The following is a 10,587-nucleotide window of genomic DNA, read 5'->3' as shown; positions in this document are numbered from 1 at the left end:
ACTAGCGTTTTTGGAATTACAGCAGAAAAGCTTAAAAACATACTTATATTCTCAAAGGTATTAGTTACAACAATGTATGAATGGAAAAATATAACGTTCCCACATCCGGAACGATAGATAATCGATGTTGAATGGGCCATAGTAATGTCAATATAGCAATACAATTTAAAAAGTTATAGCCCTGCAAAGAAGGTAAACATCTCCATAGGCTTTCAACGGTGGCAGACTGGGTACAGTGATGGGCACAACCCCTGGCGCCCAATGTGTTAAAGGAAGAATCAACCTTAAAAAGTACCATGCATGGCAATGTAGTTGTGAATATGTAGTGCTGTGGTAGAATGATGCTATTCTTATGCGGCGATAGAATTATAATTGCTTTAGAACCTTTTATTTCATGCTTCAAATAATGCAGGCAATCAATACATTTGTCTTCGGCTGGACGGTTGTTTCATGTAAAACAAAGACAGGAAATTGTACATTAGTCATTTATTTTTTTCCTATCAAATTTAAACACAAACAGTGGCATGAGCTCTTTTATTACATTATAGCATCGTTGTCTGGCGGGATGAACGTGTAAGATCAGCTTACTACTTATGCCCATGAGGACACGGGACGTTATTCTCCTGCTACAGTCGTTTCCCCATAAAAATAAAAATAAAGCGCTGTTATTATTAGTGCATACTGTGCCTTTTCCGAGCCACGCGAGGAGGAAGGCTTGCCAATAGGAATACATTGGTTACAGGGTTTTACATGGTCTGGCAGTGGTGCTGCACTGTACTCTGCCTTCTAGAACCTCACACTAATTGAATATGGGACACAAGGCAAAAACAGTGGGATAGAACATGTATATTTCTCTCCCCAAGCGTTATATCACACTACATCCATTCTAGACAGTGGCAGGGCTGCACGGCATGTGTCCCCGTGTGGTAAATAGGGACTTCCTTTAAAAGGAACACGCCAACATTTTTGGAAATTAGCTTACCGTCTTTAGCTTAGCACAATGAATGGAAGCGGACATGACCGGTTAGCCTTCAGGAGAGGTGTTAGTTGGACAATACCTAGGCTAGCCGTCACTGTCCGCTTCCATTTATTGTGCTAAGCTAGGCGAACGTGCAGCCAGATAGCTTTCTACTGAACGCACCGAGAGGAAACTGGTATCTATCTTCTTGTCGCTCTCTGGAGAAGACGGTAAGCTAATTTCCCAAAATGTTGGCGTGTTTTTTTTTAGCCAACAGATACGTAGCTTTAAAAAGCCGGATATAGTAACATCTTCAAATGTTCATTTAAGTGCGCAATAATAACCAAACCCACATTTTTTTTCTTCACTATCAACACTTTCCAGTAGAATAATGTGTCTATATATTTTTTTTTCTGTACATAGATATCTTGAATGCTACCATAAATCGAGCGCGTACTGCCGCACCTCACATCAAAGACAACGGCAACACTGTCACAACAATACCATCACATGACGACGTTATGTCGGGGGGGGGGGGATAGGTCTTCAGTGAGTCAGAACGAGTCTCGAACGCATCCGACGCCTTCCCAAAACGTCGCTCCTGCTCCGTGGAGTCCGGTGGATTAGTCGAACCAGAGGACACCGCCGTACCGACACTCTGAGCACTTGATCTCGTCTTGGCGCCTGGGATCATGGTGCCCCCCCACCCCCCCACCCCCATCACTCGTTTTGGTCCAAAGATTTCTGGGCTCGAAGCCTCCATGCTACTCCCTCAAGAGAAAATAGGGGTGGTTGGTTTTGGAAGCAGAGTGACACCGTCGGGCCGCCGGTCTGCAAGTGATCGTGACCGATCCGGCGTCCTCCCTCTGAACGCACCCGAGTTCGTTAATTAAGCTTCACACAGACGAGACACTCACACGCTTCTAACTGTCGCCTTTCTGGCCGTGGGAACATGCGTTGAACCTGCAGCCCCGGGGGAGGGTGAAAAAGAACGGGGACAGAGGGGACCGCCGTCCCCGCTCCCCCCTTCTCTTCTACTCCTCTCACCACTGACGAGGGGGGCCCGGGAGGGGGGGCCTCTCTCACAGGCCCCAGTAGGGAGCCAGGTTCCTGCGGTCCCTCTCGTAAACGTCGGGGATGACCCCGTAGGGCGTCTGCACCATCTTGACCGAGTTCCTGCCGAACAGCTTCCTCTCGTACTCGATCAGCTGGCGCCAGAAGCCGCCGTTGGGCCGGATGATGGGCCGGCGGGCCTTGACCCAGGCGTGGGCCTCGGCCAGGGACACGCGGTGGTACTTCATGAGGTAGGCCAGGCACAGCGACGCCGAGCGGCTCACCCCGGCCGCGCAGTGCACCAGCACCGCCCCCCGCTTGCGGCCCACGCTGTGGATCTTGTCGGCGATGCTGTCGAAGTACAGCGAGAGCGGGGAGTGGGGCATGTCGGCCAGCGGGACCTTGACGTACTCCACGTGGGGCCAGTTGAAGTTGGGGAGCTCGATGGTGGCGTTGACCACGCAGGTGATGCCCTTGGAGAGGAGCAGGCCGCGGTTGGACGCCACGTTGCCCCTGCTCAGGAAGAGGTTGGGGGTGATCTGAGCGATGCCGCCCAGCAGGCTGCCACTCTCGGGCAGGAGCCGGGGCACGGCCACAGGGACCATGGAGCCGCGGTGGTGGTGGTGGTGGAAGAAGCCTTGACTGCGGGAACCCATTGAGGAACCGAGGTGGCTTGCCGTGATTGACGGAGAATAGAACAGGCGGTACGGCGAGCGGGGGGTTCAGCGGCCTGAGGTCATGGCAGTGCAGCGGGACCCGTCTGCTTCAGATACCCCCTGGAACACAGAAATAGACCAAGATGTCAAACAACATTTCCACTTGTTTTTCTAATTCCAGGGTTTCCACCTCCACTGGATTTTCTAGCACCTCCAGGACAAAGTAATCGATATGTATTCAATAAAACCTCCGATTCCAACCTCCGTGGGGCTCAGCCAACTGCTCTTGCCAAAAGCTGTTAAGTCTATATTGTTAGGCATCTCCTTGAATGCACCACTGATAGATGTCATAGGATGGTATTATTGGCAAGAGAGGTTTTCAGATAAACAGCAGCTATATGGGCATGCGTCGCCCCCACTGCTCAACCCCTCAGCACCTCTAACTAACTACATTCATGGGGGAAACCCTGAATTCAATGAATGTTATGTAAATCCCAATCCAGAATGTTTTGGACCATATAAGTGTGGGGCGTGTTCACAAACATTACCAGTGAACCTTTGCTGGCCGTAAAATACAACAAATACAATTTAAAAACTCATATTTACCTGTTAGTCATATCAAAAAGGCCCAGTCAATCAACTAGAGAATGAAAACATTCTAAACAGGAAATATACAAATACATAACCAGTGAGCCATCCATGCTATACAACTCTTCAGTGAAGGCATTTTACATGGTGTTCTCTTTCTTGGATGCTACAGTGTTGTGGTATTTGGCACCATGCTGTGACAGCATGTGGAAGGTTGTAGGCTGTGCCCCCAAGCAGTTAGGAACACTGGGAGATGGATGAGAACATGGCCAGACCGAGTTGGACGATTTATAACTGAGAACTGACTTACAGTAATAACCTAAACTAGGCCATGGGGTGGGGTCATAGTACCTATTACAACTGCTATGCTAATTCACAGAGGTACTAATGTTAAAACTATCACTTGATGGTCCAGATGATTCACCATGCAATTACATCAAATACCTTTCATTGTATCCTTTATACATTGTATACTGTAACTTAGATAGATAGATATATAGACAGATATACAGATAGATAGACATATAGACAGACATATAGACAGATAGATAGATAGATAGATAGATAGATAGATAGATAGATAGATAGATAGATAGATAGATAGATAGATAGATAGATAGATAGATAGATAGATAGATAGATAGATAGATAGATAGATAGATAGATAGATAGATAGATAGATAGATAGATAGATAGATAGATAGATAGATAGATAGATAGATAGATAGATAGATAGATAGATAGATAGATAGATAGATAGATAGATAGATAGATAGATAGATAGATACATAGACACATAGACAGACAGACAGACAGACAGACAGACAGACAGACAGACAGACAGACAGACAGACAGACAGACAGACAGACAGACAGACAGACAGACAGACAGACAGACAGACAGACAGACAGACAGACAGACAGACAGACAGACAGACAGACAGACAGACAGACAGACAGACTGACCGACAGACAGACATGTGACTCTTCTCTGGAGCCGCTGCCCGCTGAGATCCGTCTTCCTCTGCCAAATGGGTCCAGACGCCCGGAGGCAAACACACACCTCGTCCCAAACTCATCCACATCTCATGCATACTGATCACATCCCTCATCTCTGCCAATTGCCACAGTAAAATGTCCTTTGTATTGTGTCGTTGCAGATGCAGTGTGATAATGTCCCAATGTCATTTCAGCACTAAACTTACGCTTTAAAGTTGGGTTCATGTTTAAGTAATTTCTCAAGTTCACTTTTCTTTCCTTTTATCTTTATTTACGTCTTTCGAGAGCTACAGCAAACGTTGCACGGTGAGTTAAAGGTAAAGCACGCATCTTGAAAGCTGCTCAGTAAGAACCAGCATCAGTACAATTATTCTTCTCCTCTATTGCTTTGGAAACAGCCATGTATTATAGTGAGAATCAATTAGATTCGATTAGGTTAGATTCAAATGTATTGTCATTATACAGCACAAGTACAGTACAACGAAAAGTCGTTTGGCATCCAACCAGAGTGCAAATGTAACAGTAAAGTGCAACAGTAGCCTAATATACAATGTACAGGTGATTAAACCGTAAAATATAAAAATGAGTACTACTGAGTGTAGTTCTAATCAGATGTATGTACAGAGTTGTAGTATTAATATGAAAAGTGATACAGGTGTAAAGACAGTATGGTAGTAGTCATACTGGCCAGCAGCGTAACTAGTAAGAGAAAGATATGTACAGATATAGATATAGTCTACAGATATGTAAAAGGACTATGTGCAGGTAAACGTTTATTATGGTATATACAGGATTTGTACATGTTATCATACACTAAGGACAAGGTGCAATGTGAAGCTTTTTGAAGCTTTTGAAATGAGTTTACCTACTTATGAATTATGGTTGTATGTCTCTATGCATTGTCATATTTGTCTGAAGTCCTTTTTACTAACTGAATGATTGTAGTATATATATCTTTTTCTTCTTTGTTTACACCGTTATCGCAGACTGTCGCAGCACTGATGTTCCTAGTAAATTTTCCCCTCGGGACAATAAAGTTTATTCTTATCTTAGCTATGGGTTATATGCAGGTGTATAAGTAAGTATATAGAAGGGTTATATGCAGGTGAATAAGTAAGTATATAGAGGGGTTATATGCAGGTGAATAAGTAAGTATATAGAGGGGTTATATGCAGGTGTATAAGTAAGTATATAGAGGGGTTATATGCAGGTGAATAAGTAAGTATATAGAGGGGTTATATGCAGGTGTTATAAGTAAGTATATAGAGGGGTTATATGCAGGTGTATAAGTAAGTATATAGAGGGGTTATATGCAGGTGAATAAGTAAGTATATAGAGGGGTTATATGCAGGTGTATAAGTAAGTATATAGAGGGGTTATATGCAGGTGAATAAGTAAGTATATAGAGGGGTTATATGCAGGTGTATAAGTAAGTATATAGAGGGGTTATATGCAGGTGAATAAGTAAGTATATAGAGGGGTTATATGCAGGTGTATAAGTAAGTATATAGAGGGGTTATATGCAGGTGAATAAGTAAGTATATAGAGGGGTTATATGCAGGTGTTATAAGTAAGTATATAGAGGGGTTATATGCAGGTGTATAAGTAAGTATATAGAGGGGTTATATGCTGGTGTATAAGTAAGTATATAGAGGGGTTATATGCAGGTGTATAAGTAAGTATATAGAGGGGTTATATGCAGGTGTATAAGTAAGTATATAGAGGGGTTATGCACTCATACCGATTTTGGAGAAGAAATAGAAGGTGTAATGTTTACCCCTATGTAACACTTCAGAGTGGGGGGGGGGGGGGGGGGGGGCGTTAGGCGCCTATACCTCACACACTGTTGCACCACACGTGCCATGCGTCATCCACACCTCGTTACGCCCGGCGGGGCTGTCTCTCTCCATTCCCGCCACAGTCTGGTTAACAAGCCCCACAGATCAAATCAAATGCATTAAATATGAATTAAATCTGCCGTCTGCAGGAAACACCTGCGCACATGCGGCGCCGCCCTCAACCTCAGAGTGTCTGCTCTCCGAGGCGGGCTGCACGACCCACACACACACAAACACACACACAAACACACGCACATAAACACACGCACACAAACACACACACACACACACATAAACACACACACAAACACACTCACACAATCATGATTGTCGATGGTCATAACCTCAGAAAATGTATTACAGAAATGTATTTAAAATGTCAGACGGTTGATCGACGAATAGATAGTGGATATCCGTTGAATTATACTGTAGGCAGGATTTCTGTGTTGATTCATAACTTCTGGTCCTATAGGGCTTGTAGTCTACTGGTATGATCAGCTGAAAGAAAGCTCAAAAGAAAGAAAGAAAGAAAAAGAATAAAAACATAACAGACGAGCTGTGTATAAATATTATAGCTCTCCATGAGGATACAGATACACCATTTTCCCTATTACCGCAGTAAAACACTTATCTTTGACACAAAGTACTTCAATATGTTTACTGTCTCCAGAGGTTGTTGAAAGATCCAAGACTCTACCTTCAGTTCAGACGTGCCAAACGCAAATTGACAAAATTGCCAAACACACACACATGATTAAACACATTCTTCAAATACACGTATCAGTGGACAGACACACTGATCTCCCCGGTGCTGCTCAGCGCCGGTACCTAGAAGACCTAAGAGATGAGCTGAACTGTGAGTAACAGCAAAGATCTTTCTTTTTAATGAACGGGAAGAGCTGCCTTCCCATCAATAAAGATATCACTAACGTCTTTCTTTAGGGGGCACGATGATAATGATTAAGCACCGAGGAACTAATGAGGGACTGTAGGTTAACAAATCGTTAATCAACCATCAGTTACTCGAGTCTCAGACCTGACGTCCCGGTCCGGGGGAGACCTTTCCAGAATGGCTTCGACTTTGCTTCCCAAAAAATGACTCATTCGGGACATAGCTATCCATCATTTGACTCTACCGTTCCCTCATTTTCTACCTGCTTACCTCTAATTCCAAAAGTTAACTATCAGTTAAATCATATTTTGTTCTGGCGCTTTGCCCCGACATGTGAACTCCTCCAGGGTACTGGTGGTACCGCCTGAAGAGATGCCCAAATATGGACTGTCCCTGCTTCCTGTCCGGCGTAATCTTACTGTACATCTGCCTCATTTTCCCAATGGATGATGGAAGCTCAGGGATGGTATTCCTGGCTTGTTCCCAAGCTGTCAATCACTCTCCACCTTGCCTCTGAAATGGTTGCCATGGATCACACTTAACCGCACCTTCCCTGCACACACAGCCGCCATGCCATCAGTGATGTGACCGCATACTGTATATAGATATACACTTACGGAAGCACTGGAGTGTGCTGTAAATATAGAGAGTGCTGTGGATTTTATATATTTTTTTAACTGACAGGTTGCACCATCTTCCCAATTTATACCTATAGCATTAGCATGCTTCACCTGAGTATCTCTGGATTGTATTCAGTTGTAAAGGTGCAGGTCTGTAATACAATTACAGACAATTCAGGAGGTTTTGGGGGTTCCATTCCAATCAAGTCATTGTCAAGTGTTCTTTTATTAATCCCCTTGGGGAAATGCAGGTGTCATATCGGCATGGGGGAGGGGATGCGGAGTTACAGGCAGGAACAACTATAATAATAGAAATAGTAATAATAATAATTGAGTAGGACATAACAATAATATGCCCTCACATCGCTCACTGCTTTTAATAAACAAAATCGGCAACAGATCATAACCGACTGTTGCACCTGCTGACTGCCTCCCAATCGCACGCATAGCCCTCAGCCCCCTCACCTACCTCCCTCCTTCTCCCCCTTTCTTCTCTCTCTCTCCCTTTTTCCCTCTCTTTCCTTCTCTCTCCCTTATTTATTGTAATTGTCCTTGTATACTATTGCTACTGTAATTTTGTATTTTATTTACTTGTATGCATGTACATAATCTTGTTTTTGTTGCAGCCTCCCCCCTTCCCTCAAAAAGGCCTTTGCTTTTTGGTCAGGCTGCTTTTGTATATATAAGAATTTGTTCTTACTTGCTTGCCTGGGTAAATAAAGGTTAAATAAATCAAATAAATAATAGTAGAATGGCAGTATATTCCATCGATAATAATAGTAGTATACATGGTATATATAGTATTAGCACACTGCGCCAGAGTCCGTGCAGTGTTTTGTTTAGTAATTAAGAGTCAGACGGTCCTAACCGTTCTCAAGTTCTCCAGCCGTTAGTTCTCCAACTACAGTATTGGCAGCAGGCCATGCCCACGGTTGTGGAGCCTGACGGCTACTGGCACGAAGGACTGGCCGAGGCGATTTGTGGTGTGTCAATCCACATAGTAAAACGAATAGGAGACTGAATAGGCTACAGAATTCCCAAGTGGGAACAGGGTGTAAAAGGGAACGCAACCTGAGCAAGAGCAAAATGGCCACGTGAATATGGTCATTAATAGTGTTCAAGTACTGAGAACCAGTGTTGCCTGTATGGACAGATTGAAGTGAAAGAAGGAGCATGTTGACTTTCAGTAGCAGTAACTTTCATAGTACCTATAAGACCTTTCTAAGATGTGGTGTTGACCCTGCGGCAACAAGACGTCTGGTGGCTAAAGAAAACAACCCTGGTGTGCCCATCTAAGTGTCCTTAAACAAGAAGACACTGAACCTCCATGTACCTGCTCCAGGTCCGCAAATGCTTGACCCTGCCCTCTGAGCCACCTGATGGAATGCATGGATACTAGGCAGACGGCGTGAGGTAGAGGAGCGGAGCAGGGAGATGAGGAGAGAAGAGGAGAGGAGCTGAGAGGAGAGGAGCAGGGAAGAGAGGAGCAGAGAGGAGAGGAACAGAGAGGAGCTGAGAGGAGAGGAGCGGAGCAGGGAGATGAGGAGAGAAGAGGAGAGGAGCTGAGAGGAGAGGAGAGGGGAGGAGAGGAGCAGGGAGATGAGGAGAGAAGAGGAGAGGAACAGAGAGGAGCTGAGAGGAGAGGAGCGGAGCAGGGAGATGAGGAGAGAAGAGGAGAGGAGCTGAGAGTAGAGGGGAGGGGAGGAGAGGAGAGCACAGGAGAAAGACTATTATGCAGAGGATGTCGTCACAGAACAGATTCTGTAGCACAATGTCAATCACATTTGCTCTAAGGATCAATCTTCTGAAATAACCATGAAGTGGTTTTCGTGGGCAACGGTTTGCACCTTGCATCATGTTAGCAACAACATCAACAGTCGTGCTGACTGAGGTTTATCAAGACACACCGCTCTCAGACTCAAGGCTTGTTAGCAAACTTTCCTTGCATCTGCATTTCAAAAATGCTGTCCCATCACTCAGTGAGAGTTTGTGCTGGAGCCCACATCACAGATCCTAGATCCTCTCTCTCCCTCTCCGGGGGGAGATTCCACGGGGGTCCGGTTCCACCGCCACTAACACAGATTAGAAACCTGAGCCACCGGCAGAGAAACCGGAGCATCCGGATGGCTGCCGTCTCTCTCTCTCTCTCTCTCTCTCTCTCTCTCTCTCTCTCTCTCTCTCTCTCTCTCTCTCTCTCTCTCTCTCTCACTCTCTCTCTCTCTCTCTCTCTCTCTCTCTCTCTCTCTCTCTCTCTCTCTCTCTCTCTCTCTCTCTCTCTCTCTGACACCAAAAAACGAGGACACCCGGACACCTAATCTGATCTGAAGTCAGATGCCTGCTTGGTTATAGCAGCTCACCAACACACAACACACAAGAAGATGTGTTTGGAAACAGTGAAATGCCTGGATCCACAACAGGCTGAACGCGGCCTCAGCTCTGCCTCTCGGTGTAATGCAACCAGCTCACTCTCTCTCTCGGCTATCCGTGAGAACGCTCTGCAGTCTACAGTCCAGATTATAATCTGGAGGAATAAGCAGGACCGAGAAGAAGGTCTATTCTTCACACGGGGAATGATTGCGCCCCCAAGAGAATCGGGTGCACCTCGGCTCGAACCACTGTGATAAGAAAGACGTCTCCGCGTGACATCGATGGTTAGATGAGAATCAGCGATAGCGTTTTTCACAACAGGGATGACAAATTGTACACGAGGAGAGGGCTAGGTTCTCCTGGCATCCGTCAGAGGCGAGAGGCACCTCCGTGCAACAAGCAACGACCGGGTGCCGCTCATTCACACTACAGTGGCACACCGTGGAAACTGTCACTTAGGCCAACTGTGACTAGACCTCTACACACAGTACATGGAGAGCCAAGGGGCAGAGCACGGAGACCAAGCTGCTTACCTTGCAGTGAGACACGGGAGAATGTACTGCATGTCCAACATGTTTGTACAAGGATTTCACGTCAGGCTATAGGGGATCAACTA

The 10,587-nt window shown here is 45.3% G+C and overlaps 1 protein-coding gene across 1 annotated transcript; it reads right to left on the bottom strand.

Annotated features, from left to right (window-relative positions):
- Positions 1-1,796: 1,796 nt before the first annotated feature.
- On the bottom strand, positions 1,797-2,782 carry dusp14 (dual specificity phosphatase 14). Its single transcript, XM_084313012.1, has one exon. It carries the CDS (start codon positions 2,665-2,667, stop codon positions 2,041-2,043), a length of 627 nt encoding a protein of 208 aa, XP_084169138.1. The 5' UTR covers positions 2,668-2,782; the 3' UTR covers positions 1,797-2,040.
- Positions 2,783-10,587: the final 7,805 nt, after the last annotated feature.

Source organism: Notolepis coatsorum, assembly GCF_963971535.1.
Source record: "Notolepis coatsorum genome assembly, chromosome: 1".
NCBI classification, from domain to species: domain Eukaryota; kingdom Metazoa; phylum Chordata; class Actinopteri; order Aulopiformes; family Paralepididae; genus Notolepis; species Notolepis coatsorum.
This window is presented reverse-complemented; position numbering and strand designations above follow the sequence as displayed.

Coding starts and splice junctions, on each gene's coding strand:
- dusp14 (XM_084313012.1), bottom strand. CDS start 2,667: ATGGGTTCCCGCAGTCAAGGCTTCTTCCACCACCACCACCACCGCGGC.